Source organism: Hirundo rustica, chromosome 4 (assembly GCF_015227805.2).
Source record: "Hirundo rustica isolate bHirRus1 chromosome 4, bHirRus1.pri.v3, whole genome shotgun sequence".
In the NCBI taxonomy this organism is placed as follows: Eukaryota; Metazoa; Chordata; class Aves; order Passeriformes; family Hirundinidae; genus Hirundo; species Hirundo rustica.
In genome coordinates this window covers 75,172,757-75,189,470 of record NC_053453.1, presented here as the reverse complement: position 1 = coordinate 75,189,470, position 16,714 = coordinate 75,172,757, and the positions used below count along the sequence as shown (strand labels likewise).

The window sequence follows — 16,714 nt, the reverse complement described above, 5'->3', positions numbered from 1 at the left end:
GAGCTCACACGGACACTGACATCACCTGTGTTTGTGGAACTGCCTCATCAGCTGCTGCCGTCTCACATTCCTGGCTGGGAGAGGCACCCGGGCGGCTCGCCACGGTTTACTCCTTTCTCAGAATCCGCAGGGCGAGGGCAGAGCTTGGAGATGCACTTCTCCCATCGTGTCATCTATTTACACGGCACATGCCCTGTGTGTGTGAGAGACACTGAGGGCTTTTATTTTTTTCCCCCTGCCCTAGTTCTTCTTTCTGGCGAGATGGAAAGGTGGGACGCTCTCATCTCTGCCAGCGAAAAGGTTTTCTGTATCCCGGGCTGGCTTGGAAATTCTTTAGGTGACATCACACCGCGTCTGTGCAGACTCATTGTTTGTCATGGAAAAGCCATTCATCCATACACAACTTCCTTCCTCCCCAGACTCGGGGAGATAAACTTTCCATTCTGTCTATTCCCTATAGGAACAGCCCCAAAGCACGTGTGCATGGCTACACACACACACAGACACACTCACACTCACACACACACCTCGCCATCCCTCCCTCACGCTCGTGGCTGCGGGAGGAGGAAGAGGGAGGACAGAGGAGATGTGAATAAAGTCACCCTGTTTCCTTCAGACGTGGATCCCGCCGTGCCCGAGCAGTAAAACTCCCCTCCCGCTGAGGTGCTGGGTCACACAAGGCTTTTTTTGTCCCGAGGCTGATTCTGGCACTCGCAGCCCCACATCTGCCTGCCAGGTGAGATGGGCCACCAGCTGCAGGTACAGCACATCTGGATGGGGGAGGAAGCGAAGCGTGCCGCAAACAAACACGGCAAGTCCACCGTGGCGGGAGCGAGGAATTCCATCAGAAATACACGGCAGCAGCCTGGGCTGCCGAGGCCGGTGATTCACGTCTCGGGTGCCGCTGAGGCGCGGGCAGGGCTGGCAGGGGGGTGACATTTTCCCTGGAAGAGAGGTGTGCTGCAGGGTAGGACGGGACACCGGGAAGCCCCTAGGGATGGAGGCGGCAGCGTCGATGGTGTGACGGGGTGGCTGTTGGCTGCGGCATGAGGGAGGCAGGGTGCGAGGAGCGCCGTCCAAGCGCCTGCCCGCTGCGGGACGCCTGCTCTGCTTTGTGCCGGCGTCCGGGAGGGACGGAGCTCGGGAGCTGCCCGGCTGCCCTGCCTCTGGGCTTCGCGGTGATTCCGGTGGGGAAGGGAGACGGTGTTTGACCGGGAGGAGCCTTTGAAGCTTTTCTCCCGTCCGGCTCCGCTGCCCATAAAGCCATTGAGCTCCGGTCCCGTCCTGCACGGCTCGCTCTCGGCCCGCCCGAGCCTCGCAGAGCCCCCGCCCGGGGCACGGGGCCGTGGCCGTGTCTCGGGGCCCTTCGGGAGGGCTTTTGGGGAGGGGGCGGCTCATTTCCGAGCCGCCCGTGCGTTCCAAAGGCAGGGCCTCGGTGCTCCCCGCACACCTGCGGGGCTCCGGCACCGCCGCCCCAGAGGCGCATCCCAGGCGGCCCGGAGCCTGCGGGAAGCTCTCCCGACCCCCGCGGGGGCCAGAACGGCCCGGCCCGACCGTCCGTGCGCTGCCCCGGCCCGCGGGAGGCTGCGGGGCCGGGGCCGGGGGCGGGCGGAGGCAGCGCCGGCGGAGCCCCCGGGGGGCGGCGGCCGGGGGAGGGTCCTGCGGGGTGGGAGGGGGCGAGCTCGCCGCGCCCCCGCCGCACGCAGGCCCCAGGGCTCCGGGGCTGCTCCTCAAGGGCTTCTCCTCGGCGTCTCTCCGCAGGGCGCCCCGTCCCGGCGGCCGGCTCCGCGGGGGCCGCCCCCGCAGCCCACCATGACCGGCCCGAGGCTGGCCCTCGCCGCCGCGCTCCTCTGCAGCTGCACCTCGCCCGTGGCCGACGCCAACTCCTGGTGGTAAGTGAGGGGAGCCGGCGGCGCCTTTGTCCGCCGGGGACCGGGACCGGGACCGGGACCGTCCGAGCCGTGCGGCAGCTCCTGCCCCGCGCCCCTCCCCGGGAGATTCCCCGGCCTCTCCCGCAGCACCTCGCTCCTCTCCGGCTTCCCCCGGCCCGCTGTCCCTGCCCGCTGTCGGGACGCAGCTCCTCTCCTCCGGGTGTTTCTGGGCTCCTTTTGTAGGGGCTGGCCGAAGCGCCGTCCGGGCGTTAGGATGTGGGGAATGCGCGGGGAGCGGATGGCTAAGGTTTCCTAGCCGCTGCCAAAAGCCCAGGGAGCCGCCGCGGAGCCCCTTCCCCCGAAGAGCGGAAAATAGCCTGGCTCAAAGGCAGGCATCGCTCGCCGGCGCTGTGTAAAATATCCGCTGGCTTCCTCCTGCAGGAGCGTGCTGTGCTTTCCTCTGCCCCCTCCCCATCCCGGGTGTCCTCCGCGTTTAAACTCGGCTTACAAGCGAACGGTGCTGCTCCCGCCAGAGCCCTGGGAAAGCCTCGCATCTGGCGGAGCTGTGGAGGGAGGCGGCTGACACGAGAAACGCGCCCGGGCTCCCGCAGCGGGGCTGGGCTGGGCTGGGCTGGTGGGGAGAGGTGTCGGGCGCTTCTCTCCCCCCAGACTCCCCGGGATGTTTTTCTCCTCGTAGGTCCCTGGCCATGAACCCCATCCAGAGGCCCGAGATGTACATCATCGGCGCGCAGCCGGTGTGCAGCCAGCTGCCGGGGCTGTCCCCGGGGCAGCGCAAGCTCTGCCAGCTCTACCAGGAGCACATGGTGTTCATCGGGGAAGGGGCCCGCAGCGCCATCAAGGAGTGCCAGTACCAGTTTCGGCAGCGGCGGTGGAACTGCAGCACGGTGGACAACACCTCCGTCTTTGGGAGGGTCATGAAAATAGGTAGGAGCACTTGGCGGTGCAGGAGTGGAGGCAGCGGTGCTCCACTGGCACGGCTCCTCAAGCTGCCTCGGAGGAGTTTTCCCATTGCCCGGTGCTGCCCGTGCCCGGCCGGTGAGAGGGGGACACGCAATTCCTTTTGTGGGGAGCACGGGAAGGTCAGGACAAGGGGGGCTGCCTCTGTTTGCTGTGCTTCTGTGAAGGTAATGAGGGGAGAAGCTGGAGGCAGGAGCAGTGGCCCCGTGTTATCGTTCCCAGCATCTCAGACAGGGAATGCAGCCCTGAGATGTGGGAAATAGGAACTCTCCGGGCGTGGAAATTCCCCCGCTTCTCCGTACTGCCGCTCTCCGTGTAAACCTAAGAGATTTTTATAATTCCTGCCCTGCTGGCCGTGAGAGGCGCATTGACAGGCCATTGCTGCACTTGAATTGAGGTGTGACCCAGCTACATTGTCCCGGCTCCTTTTGAAATGCAATCATCTGATGGCAAGAAACTGAGAAATCCGGGCCGGGTTTGATATGTCCGACAGGCAGGCCAATAAAGAAAAGGTGTTAAAACAGCCACACACACACACTCACTCACTCCCTCTCCACAGCCCCCGTCTGAAGGTTTTGTTTCCCACCCACAAAGCCAATCATTTACACAGAAGAATCAGAACTATTTCTCGGTTGTGAACTCGAGGGGTGGAAAAAGACCTTCAGCTCCTGTACCCCCAGTACTGCTGGCACTGGTTTTGGCTTCACTCTCAAAAGAACTGCACAAGCAGCAGGACACCAAGAGATGCATCTTTAATACCTCTGGGGCATTTAGGCAAGAGGGCACAAAGTCCTGTGATCTCCTTTTCATCCTGAAATTCATCTGTCATCCTAAAGAATTCTAGGGATATTTCTGCACGTGTTACTCAATCTTGCAGAATATCTTATTCAGCCCGCCAGGGCTATTCTGATTCTTCCCTTTCTGCCCAGCTCATACCCCAACAATTCTTCTCTGGGGTGCTCCCCTGGGAAATGCCTTTTCCTGACACGTACTTCCAGTCCCTGTCACCCGTCCAAGGCATCTGTGCATCCTTGATCTCTCACTTTCTGATAGCAAGGGTGCTGGCCAGATGGGGCTGCGTGCAATCCCAGATTGCTAAAACTTGTGCTTTGGGGGGTGAAAACTGAAATTTCTTCCAACAAATGACAGAAAATACACCTCCATCTCTCCTTTCTGACGTCACTCCCTCACGTGTAACTTCTCCTAAAGAATGGTGTAAATTTCAAACCCCCAGAGAAATACTTGTGACTCCACAAGGATGCAATAAAACAGGAATCTCCCCTTCTGGAGCAATCCTGATTCTCCAGTAGCTCCCTGCAGCTCTGGGTTGGTGCGGTGAGGAGGTCCACACACAGAGAAGAGAAGTAAGGGTGAACTAAGAGAGCAAAGATCAGAGCTGAAGGATGAAGAGGTGTCAGGAGGAATCAGAATGTGGAGAGGAAGAGGGAACTAGAGTGGGTAGTGGAAGTGGGGGGGATTTCCCTTCTCTAAAATGAATTTGTTCCTGTGAGTTAAGATTGGGAGTAGATTTTTTGTGTGTGTTTTGGTGAAGGCAGAGGTGTCGTAGGTGTGTGGAGGGTACGGCCATTAGTCCTGCTCCTGCTGTTTGGTTTTGTTCGGTGTGCGTGCATTTGTTGAGCCCTGGTGTACCTGTGGTAGGAATCTGCTGATGGCAGTGTCTGAGGTGACCGCCTGCAGTTGTCCTCTCTCTGAAAAACTCTCCCAACAGAGTTTTGGAACCATTCTCTGGTCAGTTAGAGCACGTTCAGATGTTTATACTCCAGCACAGAGACTGAACAAAGGAAAAATGTCACGGAAGGTGTGCTGGGGTATTCCGGGATCTTTGGTGATTCATGGCTGTTATCTGTGTCAGTGATACAGATAACAGCCTCTGTGGAGGGAGATGCTGCCTCTCCTCTATTTTATAGCTTCACCTTCCACTTTTACATTTTCCTGCTTTGTAGTGAGTCACTGCTTATCATTTCAGCAAATATATTTCCCACACTGGGGAAGAAGACAAAGCCTTTCAATCTCTTAGGTTATGCCAGATATAAAGTCATTCTTCCCTGGGTTCATAGTGTGTGTCTGTCTCCTGTTTTCAACCTCTGAGCCCCAAATCTGGAGCACAGCCCTTTTTCTGTACTCTGTGCCAGCGGCACGAGGAAGGTCTGGAGACCAGAATATCTGCAAGAGCGCACAGACGTGCCAGATTGTTGTGGAGAGGGAGGGGAGAGGAGATAAGAAGGCCCCAGAAGGTGCACAGTGTGCCAGCAACCCCGGCTGCCCACCCACCGGTGCGAGCATGGCACACATGACGTGATTTCTGGAGCTGCGCTAGATTGTGGGAGGGGAGGAGAACCTCACTTGGCCAAAGCCTGGGAGATCCCTGTGAGAGCGTTCACTCAGAAGCCTGGAGGATCGGTTTCCTTTCCCCCTGACAGGACTTGACTGAGCTCAGGAGCAGGAGAGCTGGTGGGTCTGTGTTTAATCATTACACCTTCGTTTTGTGCTTTCCATGGCAGCGAGGCACTCCAGTGATACAGGGCTTTTGGAGGGGCACCCGTAGCACTGAAGAAGGCTGCTTTGGAGCATTGTTTTCTCCGAGTGCTTGTGTTGTCGTGAGACTTGCTCTTAGCTTTTAAACGTGGTTTATTCCAAAACAATGCTTAATGATGTAAAAAATGATCCTTCCAAAGCTGCTTCCTGTTCTGTCAATACAGATTTTAGGCTGCACATGTGTGTGTATATATAGCTCTATACATTATATACAGACACATTCCTTACTGCTACATTTATGAGGGGGAGAGGACAGAGCACCCCAAAGGGTCACGGTAGAATTTCCTCAGGGGAGGAGAGAACACATCTCCTCCAGAGGAATCCTAAATGCATGGCTGGGATTTCCAGGTTAGTCCAGTCATTTCTGGAGCCAAAGATCTTATCTCTTCTGCCTTTTCAAATGCTAAAAGAGGAGGGGGGAAAAAAGGGTCATAAAAGCAGAGAACAAAGAGATTTTTTTTTCTCCCCTTGTTTTTCTTCGAGATCGGCGAACTTCGGGGGTAACGCTTTTAAAAACAACGAGTCGAAACGAAAACTTTTTCATTATAAGAAAGTCAGAGCCGACAGGCCGTGGCGTCCCCACCGGGGTCCGTGCTTGTCCCGTCCCCGGCGGGAGCCCCGGGAGCGGGCGCTGCCCGAGGCGCAGCCCCGGAGCGGGCGGCACAGGAGGGCAGCAGAGCTCCGCGGAGCTCCGCAGCGCCGGGCACGGCTCCCGGGCGGGGAGAGGCCGGGACAGACTCGGCAATAACACCCCCGGGCCTTCGAGCAGACAGCGCGGAGCTGCGGAACCGGGCTGGACTGCGAGAGGACGAGCGAAAACCCAAATGCTTTTGCCAGTGTTTGCTTTGTGGGCAGCGAGGGCGGGGGGAAAAAAGCCCCTCACCTTGCTGTGACCTGTTCCAGCCCCTCGTCCCATCACCATCCTCGGCAGCCTGAGTTGTGCTGCTGCATCTGACAGGTGGAGGTGGTTAAAATATGGGCAGTGAAAGTGCAAGTCCCAGTGTCTTTTCAGGGATCCCGGTCAGGCTGTAGGGATGCTGAGCACCTGGAGCCACGCAGGCTCTGTTGCACGAGCTGTCCCAGTGTGGGGTCCTTTCCTTGCGTGTATTTTAATCTCCAGAGATGGGGGGGAGTGCTCTCCTTAAAAGGACGATTGGTGCATGTCCCATCTTCAGGGCTTTCCCCATACAGGTAGGGGCAAAACTGCACATCGGACTGTTACCTTAAAAGACCCATAACATGCAGAAAACCAAACTAGATGAGTAAAAGCTTGATTTTGGTTACTGAAGGACCACCCTGACTCCCTTCTGGGCCGGTCTCATCGGAATTTCCTTAGCTGGGAGTCACTCCTCTGTGTCTCCTGGGCCAGGGAGGTTTGGTGAGCATAGTTCTCTAAGGACCTCCCTTCTGTACGACTGTAGCACTTGATCAGCTGTGTTCCACAGCACAAACCCTTGGTGTTCGTCTCTCATTTAGGTGGGGTAAAAAACCCCAAAGGTTGTCCGTCGAGGTGGATGCCATTTACAGCCTCGCCTTTGTCTTGGGTCATTAGCGCTAAGCTGGTGATAAGCTGCTATTAATTAGGGATTGTCAGCACGTGCAAATTGGAACAAGGGCACACCGAATGCATCAGCTCAGCCCTGCGGAGAGAGCTGGCACCCAGAGCCTCCTGAGCTGGTGATAAGCTTCTCTTTGAGGATCTGCCCTTTGAAGTCACCAAAATTTGCTCGAGAGCAGCTTGCCGGGGTTTGGTGTAAGTAGCCCTTCGCAATTAGATTGCTCACTCTAATGAAGCTTTGGCAGTTGTTCCCTTTATCACCTGCAGGTTTGGTGATGAGCACAGTGGCTCTGAAGGTGCTGGTTCAGCTGTTTTATTAGACTCGTGGCGCAGTGCAGTGTGGATTGCCTCCTTCTCCCTCTGCGGACACTCGGCTTGGCCTCTGGCTGTGCCGGTGCCCCGGTCACCCTGGGGCTGAATCCCTGCCAGGAACACCGAGCTGGAGACCTGATCCAGCTGCTGGGCTCAGCTGCACGCACGCCAGGCAGGGCAGCCTCCAGTAAACCTGCTAATGGAAAGTCTTTTCATTTATTATGGGAGTTTTACTTCTTGCAGCACCGTGGTTCTGCAGGCAGTGGCAGAGCCCCTGCCTTGATGGTGCAGTGTAAAAATGAGTTCCCTTCACTTTGCCTACAAATAATATTCAGCTGACTTTACGTAAACTAAGTTCAATGAGGAGGAGCCCATAAAGGCTGCATGTCCCAATTTAGTGAAACCCATTCCAGAGAGATAGCTGGCTCAGCCAGAGTACTCCTTTTGCACAGGCCCAACCTCGTTACTTGCTCCTAATGATTATTGGCAAGTGCAGCGGCGAAGTCAGCAGCTGTACGTTCGGCAAGCGGGCAGCCCTCGCTGCTGAGGGCGGCTGAGAGCTTCCTCCAAGCTGGAATGAAAGGAGGGGTGAAGGGGACGGAGGACGGGCAGTCCCTGCCTCTGGAGCCGCTATCCAGGGCGGGATGGGGCCCTCGCGCTCCTTCAGTCGCGGCCTTCTTCGGTTCCAGTAAATTCCGAGCGCGGAGCGAGATGCGCGGGCCACTGATGGGTTCTGTGTCCCCCTCTCTCCCAGGCAGCCGAGAGACGGCGTTCACGTACGCGGTGAGCGCGGCCGGCGTGGTGAACGCCATCAGCCGCGCGTGTCGCGAGGGCGAGCTGTCCTCCTGCGGCTGCAGCCGCGCCGCGCGCCCCAAGGACCTGCCCCGGGACTGGCTGTGGGGCGGCTGCGGGGACAACGTGGAGTACGGCTACCGCTTCGCCAAGGAGTTCGTGGACGCCAAGGAGAGGGAGAAGAACTACGTGCGAGGCTCGGAGGAGCAGGCGCGCATGCTGATGAACCTGCAGAACAACGAGGCCGGCCGCAGGGTAAGAGCGGCGCCGGCCCCGCGCTGCCTCCCCCCGCCAGGCTCCCAGGGTCCGGGGGTGGCTGGAGGTGAAATTCCTGGGAGGTTGGGTGGGGGATCGTGCAGTGATGCCCCGGTAAAAGCGCACAGTCGCGTTTTCTGCGCTTTTGTGAACGTCACAGACGGCGGTGTTCCGGTTTTAATGCCAGGCTGCCGTCGCCAGCAAAAGCCGGTGAATTTTGGGGTCTGTTGAGATACTGTATGGCACACGTATGCAGACACTTCAAAATAAACTAGGTGCTGTTATGGCCCATTTTCGAGGTTTATGTGTAAGAAATCAGCTTCCCAGAGCCCTGAGAGTGACAGGCTGGTGGTGGAAAGAACCTTTTGGCATGTAGAGTTGTCTTCTACCACCCTCATTTCGATTTTTGGGAATATAAGGCCAGGAGCCTGGCTCTCTCTGGAGCTCAGGCCTTGCTCAGTTACCTTGGTACTGGGCCCAATAAATAGTTTGCGTTTAGGTGACAAACGTTTTCTGAGAAGATTCACAGTTTTGATCTGAGGACCCCTAGGGATGGAGAATCCATCACTCCCCTTTGTAGTGTGAAACCAGCATTAATCACTCTTTCAACTCCGAACCTAATGATCATTTGAGTTTATCTGGCACTGGCTTCTAGTCAGTTCTTCCTCTGACTTTTACAGCTAAATCCAAAACCCTCTTAAGTAATCAGGATTTCCTTGGCATACAAGTGTTTATCTACTGTAATTTATTCACCATTCTTTCTTGACAAACTAGATTGAGCACTGAAGACTCTCACTGACTTTCAGAGGTTCTCATCGGCCATCAGATCATTTTCCTGTCACTTTGGTGTACCCTTTCCAATTTTCCCATACCCCTTTTGTATGCATTCAGTGTATGCACTTTTGCTTTTCACACAATTCCTCTGTCTGTGATTAATAGCCTGGAAGGTGTAGCATCATTCATATGCAGTGCAGCTGTGTAATCCTGCCTCTTTCCAAAAGTAGAACGGGAATACTAACCTGAACATTTGTGCATTTTCCCCAGGGTGTTTTAAATTTTTATCATTCTTCCCTAGAAGCAAGCTTTTCAAAGGTTAATTTTGTTTCTAATTCATGTTAAAAAATCCCATTAAGTGTACTTACTCTTGCTCTTCTGCACGTTCCTAACTAATATCCTTAGTTTCCTTATCAATTTTCTGCCCTTCCTTTCTTCTAATTGTTGCTGAATTATCTTTCCCTTTCCTTTGCATGTCTGTCTTTTCCGCATGTAATTTCAGCTTCATTTTGACGCCAAAGATGATTTGTTCAATTTTTCTGGTTGTGAAATCAACGTGTCAGGCTGAAGCACTGCAAGCACTTCATGGTTCTTTTGCAAAATCAGATTGGGGTAAATTTGCAGTAGGTGAAAAACTGGACTCAAAAGCTGGATCACTCACCGAGTTTTGGGTTGGGATTGGGGTTTTTTTTGGCTTGGATGGGCTGAGGCTCTGCATTTGCTTGGAAACGGGGGCTGGAATGCTTGGAAAAGTGTGAGGTGGAGTAGTAGCCTGAATGGGACATTCTTTTCTGCATCTCTTGCTTTGAACGTCCTGCATATCTGGGGCATGAAGGTGGATTTGGACAAATCAGTGCCCTGGCTAAAGCAAGGAGTGAACGTGAGGCTCCAGCTCCAGCCTGGAGGGCTCCAGAGACAAGAGTATGGCCCCATGTCTGAGGTGCCAGGTGAACTGCAGTAACACAGAAAAAAAACACAAAAAACCCCCACAAAACCCAGAACCTCTGATAGACCAAGGGAGCTGATTAATAAGCTCAGCCGAGGAACTGGATGTGGAGGAGGTCTGGAACTTTTTCAAGCCAAAGATGCTAAAGCCATTACAACTCCGCATGCCAACAAGAGGAAAAAAGGTTGTAGGAAGAATATCCAGACCTCACTGAATGAGTAACTGCCACAGAGAAGCTGTTAGGAATAGATCAAGAGCCTACTAAGAATGGAGGAAAAAAACACAGCAAATAAATAACGAAAAGCTCTTAGAGGTCAAGAAGTGCAAAGAGGAGGTGAGAACAGGGGAAATCATGCTGAGTCAGGCCCTGCAAAGGCTAATAAAATAAACAGCAAAAGTTTTTTAAATTTTGCAAATTGGAGGAGCTTGGAAGAAAGGAGAGAGCCAATGAGGATGGGGTTGAGTCTAAAGGCAGAGAAGTTTCGGTAGCCAGAGTAAGTGAGTGCTTTGCCTGGGGCTTTGGCTATCTCAGAGGAAAATAGGAAATAATTTAAGAAGACTTGTTCAGAGGTTGATCACACAATCGTTTAGAACATCGCTGATTTTTCTAAGAGCAGACCAGATCTGATAGGTCTCATTTAGGTGAACTTCTGTGAAACATTTGAGGTATTTCCCCCACGGGAAATTCTTGGTTAAACTGGGAACTATAATGAAAATTGCAGTAGCTGTGAGACGGACAAGAAACTGGTTCAAGGAAAGACGTCAGTAAGCTTTGTGGAAGAATGTAGCTTGATTTTAATGGAGCTTGATTAGCAGAGCTCATCAAGGACTCGCCCTTAGGATTTTTGTTAACCTCAGCCTCAACACGAGCACCAGCAATGGGCTGGTGAGCTTTGCTGTTGATGCAGAGGCAGCAGGTATCATGCCTACAGAGGAGAATGTGAGTCTTGCACAGCAGCTAACGACACTCAGTAAAACAACATTGAGACCATCATCTGAGGCCTTGGATGAAATACATCTTTAGTCATTAGGAAAAGAGTAGGAAAGAATCGGTCGCAGCAGTCGGCTGCAAATGACTGCAGAAGTAATGTGGCTTGGAAGGTGGTAAATATCCTGTAACACAGCAGACATGAGTCTTTTTATTCAGCATGGGGGAATACTAATGCCATTGTATTAAGCTCTCGTGAGGCCCCAAAGTATTGTGTGTTCTCATATTCCCAAGTAAAATGACCTCAGACTAGGAAAGGCTTGTTAGGGCTGACCCAGGGGAGAGGAATCTTTTCTTAAGAAAGTGTGCTAGAGCAGCTTGCCATATTTAGCCTAGTAAAGTGAAAGTGGAGAGAGGGTATGACTGATGTCTGTGTTCAGGGGAGAAATAATAGGGAAGGAAAAGTACTTTTTAAGCAAAAGGCCAATTTGGCACAGTAGCAAATGGGCAGAAAGTAAATACATGTAGGCTGGAAACCAGAGAAAGATATTTTATTGTTGGAATGGCAATCAGAATAAAGGTGGCTGAGAACCTAATTCCTTTTAAAAGGGCATCCTATGCATTTAGGGAAAATGTTTGTCTAAGCGGTGCCTGCAATAGCAAGAGATCACACTCAATAACCCAGGAGGTCCTGTCTAGTCCTGCCTCCCTAAACTTCTGAGCTACTGGCTTTGTAAGTAGGAAGGGGCATATGTAACTCCTAGTTCCCAGAGGTTTGTGCAGGAAGAAGGGGCTGCTGGAGGCGGTGAGCCCTGCAGAGAGACCAGCAGCTGCCGTCCCACCGCAGCCTTTCACAGCCAGGGTTTCAGCCGATGCCCTCTGATTTACGGGCAGATTTTTGGCACGTCCCTTCACTCATTTTCCTATGAGTGAGAAAGTTCTCCTGGAGTCCTGAGGAGCTCTGGTGGCCGGGGAGAGGATTGTCCCTTCTCTCTGTGGTTCTCAGAAGGAGCTGGGGGCGGGGACAGGAGGGGATCAGAGATCTTTCATCTTTCAGGCAGTCCTGACCCCATCACCCCTTCACTCCCCATCGTAGTCCTCGTGGTGGTGGCTTTATTGCCGTTGTTTGTTTGTCTTTGGCTGTTATCTCACCACGTCCTTTCCTTCCATCTGTCTTTCCTTCCAGCTGGCTCCATTACCCGGGGTGCTGCCCCTTGCTTATCTGTGGCTGTGTCTGGCGGGCCGTGGCAGTCGGTCCTTCCGCGCTGTTTACCCAGCCGGCGTGTGGCAGCCCTCAGTCATCAGGCACTCCAGGCACTGCCAGGAGAGCCTGCGAGGGGTCTGCGCCTAATTGACCACATAGGAATTACCCATTAATTCTCTTCCTGTTCCCATGCCCGCACAAAAAGAGAGTTGGAAGAGAACTTGGGCTTACGGGCAGGGCCTTTGAGCCCTTCCATTAGGGGCATTCTCAACCTGTTTAAGTGGCATGGCCATCGATCAGATCCTGCCCTCAGAACCGCGTGTGGGGTCTGTCATTCTCTACCTTGACCCGAGCCTGGTCGGGGGGGAATTCTCCGATTTCCTCTGCTTTCTCCTCGTGTGGGCAGCCAAGGGGGAGAGTGGGAGAGTCGTTTAGCAGCAGAAGGGGTGGTTGGCTCCACAGGACAGGGTTGGTGGGAGCTGTGGGGGGCTCAGTGGCTCCATGCTCACCTGTGATCACTGGCAGCACTCCCCTTCCCCAGAACAGCCACTGCCCACACGGGCCAGATGTTTTGAGCATCAGTTGCCTAAAGCCGAGTCGGAGTGAACTCATTCCCATGACATTAACTGAGGGGGGATTGGGTTGCAGTGTTTTTCTAAAGGAACAAAGCCCAGGATTAGGAAGAATCATAATACTTTATAAAAACACATGCGAGGGCAAGGGAGGCATGAGCGGCCTGGGATTTGACAGAACCATAACCAAAAAGTGCTAACACAGGCTTATAACAAGCAGGCTGGCAGTGCAGCGAGGATATAGTAAGTGTCTGGTGCTCAGGAAATTCAGCTGTAGCCTGTCTGGTCATAGTACAGCAGGAATCCTTAAGTAACGGTGTGGTTGGTCCTCCGCAGTTGTAGTTTGATCCAAGACAAGTGCTTAACTCCCAGCTTGTAGCTGTTACGTTGCGCCGTGAGGGATTGCCTCGGTAAATTGAGCTCTGAGGAGCAGAACTGAAGCTTTTCTGTTGGAGGGACTCACTCCATTGACTTTCTCAGGAGCTGGATTGGCCTCCGTGTGATTTAGCCATTAAGACAGATTGAATCCTCACTAGCTGTCGAAAGCGCTGGACGTTAGCCGGGCAAGGAGCAGCCAGTTGTTGTAGGAGAACTCTGACCTCAGCCTGCTGGTCCAGAACGTTGCTGTAGGCAGAAGGTTTTGCTCGCAGTAAGCTCAATTGCCTTAATCACCTTGGCACATGAAAGCAGAGAGCTGGGGAGCTTGCCCCCGTGTCAGCGAGTGAGGCAAAATAGAAACCTCTGTGTCTGGCTGCTTTTTTTGCAGCAGAAAGCCCGGCTGGAGGACGCATTGCCAGCTCCTTCAGAGCACCCCGTTTTTGTTCTCGTGTCCCGTGCTCTCCCCCAGCAGATACAGCTGGTGGTGATTTTGCAGCTGATGCCAAACATCCCCGCTTGGCACGCGGGACGTGGCGAAAGCGCCGCAGGGTGCAGGACGGTCTTGGGAGAGCAGATGTGAGCCTGATGGTGAGAGGATGAGGAGCCGGGGGCTGGGGGATCCAGCTGCTGTGACACAGAGTAGCTCTGATGGTGGGGGGATGCCCAGCTCTTGCTCTGCAGGCTCTGTCAGTGCCTGAGAGCTGCCAGCAGCTCGCGTGGCACTGCGCTTTTGTACCTGACTCTGGAATGGACGGGAAGGACGAACCCAACCTGCATTTCTGTTTGCTTCCCTTGGTTTTTATTTCTCGGTATTTCTCTGCCCTCCCAGCCAGTGTGGGGAGGAGGAGAGTAAACAGGAGAGTTTCCCTTCACCTCCTGTGCTCGCTCTGGTGAGGGTTTTACGCTCGGAATTTCCAAGACTCTTTGCTGACTTTGATGCTGGATTTCCAGGGCTGGGATGCATCCGCGGCCCCCGTGGGCTCCTGAAAATGTAGCTGGAAGTGTCTGGGAAAAGACAGCACGGGAAGCTTGCATGTGCTGGTGAAATGCGGGCTGTTCTGCCTGGCCGAGGGAGCCGGGCACGAGATGGCGCAGGAAGGCAGCCAGGGCTCCCGGGGAGCGCCTCCAGCTCCTTCCAGGGATGCGTGTCCGTCTGTGCACCGCCGCCCCCCTCCCTCCCTCTGGACGCTGCCCCTGGACCAGCTCCTCCCGGGGGAGATGGGGGAGACGGAGGGAAAGGGTGTGGGTTTGTTTCCGAAGGATGCAGATGTATCCCCGTAACGATAGCGATAGCGTGGGTTCCTGGTGCGGGTGGTAGGAAACGGGCTGGTTCCCAGGCATGGAAGAACGTGCCGCGCCCCGGTGGGCTGTGAGGTGGGGAATTTCCAGAGTCCGCGCAAGGAGGGGAAGGGCTCCTTCTCTTTTTCTCCTGCTCTCGACCCTGCTGTCGAGGCAGAAATCTGCCGGAGGGAAAGAAGGTGGGGGGAGGAAGTGGCGTTTGCAGGCAGAGCGACCAGAAATAGAAATATTTTGGGAACGGGAACGCGGCGGTCGCAGCAGGGGGGGGAGGAGAAGACCTTTGTCTCCTCTGTAGGGCGAAACAACAGAAACCGCGGGCTAACCAAAGCGCGGTGAATTCTCCGTAAGGCGCGTCGGGAACAAACGCGGCTCTGATCGCCTTCCTCTCCCCGCAGGCCGTGTACAAGCTGGCGGACGTGGCCTGCAAGTGCCACGGCGTGTCGGGCTCGTGCAGCCTCAAGACCTGCTGGCTGCAGCTGGCCGACTTCCGCAAGGTGGGCGACCTGCTCAAGGAGAAGTACGACAGCGCCGCGGCCATGCGCATCAGCCGCAAGGGCAAGCTGGAGCTGGTCAACAACCGCTTCAACACGCCCACCCAGGAGGACCTGGTCTACGTGGACCCCAGCCCGGACTATTGCCTGCGCAACGAGACCACGGGCTCGCTGGGCACGCAGGGCCGGCTGTGCAACAAGACCTCGGAGGGCATGGACGGCTGCGAGCTGATGTGCTGCGGCCGGGGCTACGACCAGTTCAAGAGCGTGCAGGTGGAGCGCTGCCACTGCAAGTTCCACTGGTGCTGCTACGTCAAGTGTAAAAAGTGCACAGAGATCGTCGACCAGTACGTCTGTAAGTGACGGGAGCCGCCAAAGCAACAAATCTATATTATATAAATCTATATAAATATATTTTATATTTGTATAAATAAACAGATGGTGATAATAATTAAAGAAGCTTATTTAAGAGACGTTTCGGTTTCCAAGTTTCCCCCACCTCCTCCACCCCCCGTCAGGCCGCCTAATTTTTGACGTTCCTTCGGTTCTGGGGAATCTGGCTTCGGGTGCATCTCCCCTCGGATGTTTCAGCCAGGGTGAAGAAGATGGGGAGGTGCTGGCAAAGCGCAGCAGCACGTGCTGTTTCGTTACAGAAAGCCAGGCAGAAGGGGAGCAGTGAGTTCTTTCTCCTCTCTGATCGGTCTATCTCAGCATTTTGCAATGGTTACTGCGCTTTGGAAATTACAGCCAGACGTGGGTGGGTCCTAGTTATTCAGATTTCAAATCCTGCGCTGGGGAGTTTGGAACTGATTCTTGGCCCCTCTAAAGGGCTTTGTCACATTAGGGGGAAGGTTAGCTAAGGCTACGGGGCTATGGCTTAAAATCCACAGCCTTGCAAAGCGTTCCTGGATGCTCCCCAGACCACAGTGGGGTAGAGGAAAGTTCACAGCCTGCTGTTGTGAGGAAGGAGGGTTCAACCTGTGGCTGACCAGTGCACAGCCTGGGAGTGCCCATGAAGCCAGCACCTGCCTCTCCTGTGCTGCCTGGGCCGAGGGAAACCTGCCCAGCTCAAACCACATGGCTCTCTGTGTGTGTGTGTGTGTGTGTGAGGGGTCTTGTTTTTTCTTTTCCCTTCAATCCCATGTTGAAACTTAATTTCTCAATAGAGAGGAAAAGCTGCCGGTGCCAGGGATGTTTGCAGAGCACATTTTGTCAGTAGAAAGAGGCACTGCACACACACACACACACACGCACACGTGCACATGGCTGCACTCCTCACGCTGCTGTCCGGTTTCTCCTCCCTGAAGTGGATGCAGGTGGTCACCCTGTTCAGCTCCATCAAATCCTCACCACCAGCCCAGCTGTAGAGGTTCTCTCTGACATTAAACGCCCCTCAATGACACTTCTTTCCCTCTGTTGCTTGTGTATACGTGTGTTCTGTTCTGTTCTTTTGGTGAGGTTCTTTTGTTTTGCTGCTCTGTGTTTCAGAGGGCAGGGGCCGTGCTCTTCCCCGGCATCAGCTAACCACAGGAAGGTTTGCTCCCAGGCTGTGGGTGTATGTTCACCCTGGAAGTCTTCTCAGTGTTTTTCCTTGCTAATAAAAAGGCTGCAGTGAAACTGTACCAGGGCAGAAGGCATTACCAAAGTCCGCTAATCAGTCTTACCACATTGGGATTTTAGTACAATCCAATTCGTAAAGCAGGGAGCAACTGCTGCTTCTAGCACAAGACATTTCCTGTACCTCTCAGCATCTGCAGAGTTCATTTGCAGTCAGAACAATCAAGAGAAGCCAATTCCCAA

At 54.3% G+C, this 16,714-nt stretch overlaps 1 protein-coding gene across 1 annotated transcript; it reads left to right on the top strand.

Moving 5' to 3' along the window:
* Nucleotides 1-1,764: 1,764 nt before the first annotated feature.
* WNT5B (Wnt family member 5B) lies at nucleotides 1,765-15,383 on the top strand. Its single transcript, XM_040063009.2, has 4 exons — nucleotides 1,765-1,892; nucleotides 2,569-2,816; nucleotides 8,030-8,322; nucleotides 14,819-15,383. The coding sequence occupies exons 1-4, from the start codon at nucleotides 1,813-1,815 to the stop codon at nucleotides 15,275-15,277; spliced, it is 1,080 nt and encodes a 359-aa protein (XP_039918943.1). The 5' UTR covers nucleotides 1,765-1,812; the 3' UTR covers nucleotides 15,278-15,383.
* The last annotated feature ends 1,331 nt before the right edge of the window (nucleotides 15,384-16,714 follow it).

Bases quoted from the DNA above. Each gene is read 5' to 3' on its own strand.
- WNT5B (XM_040063009.2), top strand. From the start codon at position 1,813: ATGACCGGCCCGAGGCTGGCCCTCGCCGCCGCGCTCCTCTGCAGCTGC. The intron at 2,817-8,029 runs GTAGGAGCACTT...CCTCTCTCCCAG, and splicing joins TGGGAGGGTCATGAAAATAG to GCAGCCGAGAGACGGCGTTC. The intron at 8,323-14,818 runs GTAAGAGCGGCG...CTCTCCCCGCAG, and splicing joins ACAACGAGGCCGGCCGCAGG to GCCGTGTACAAGCTGGCGGA.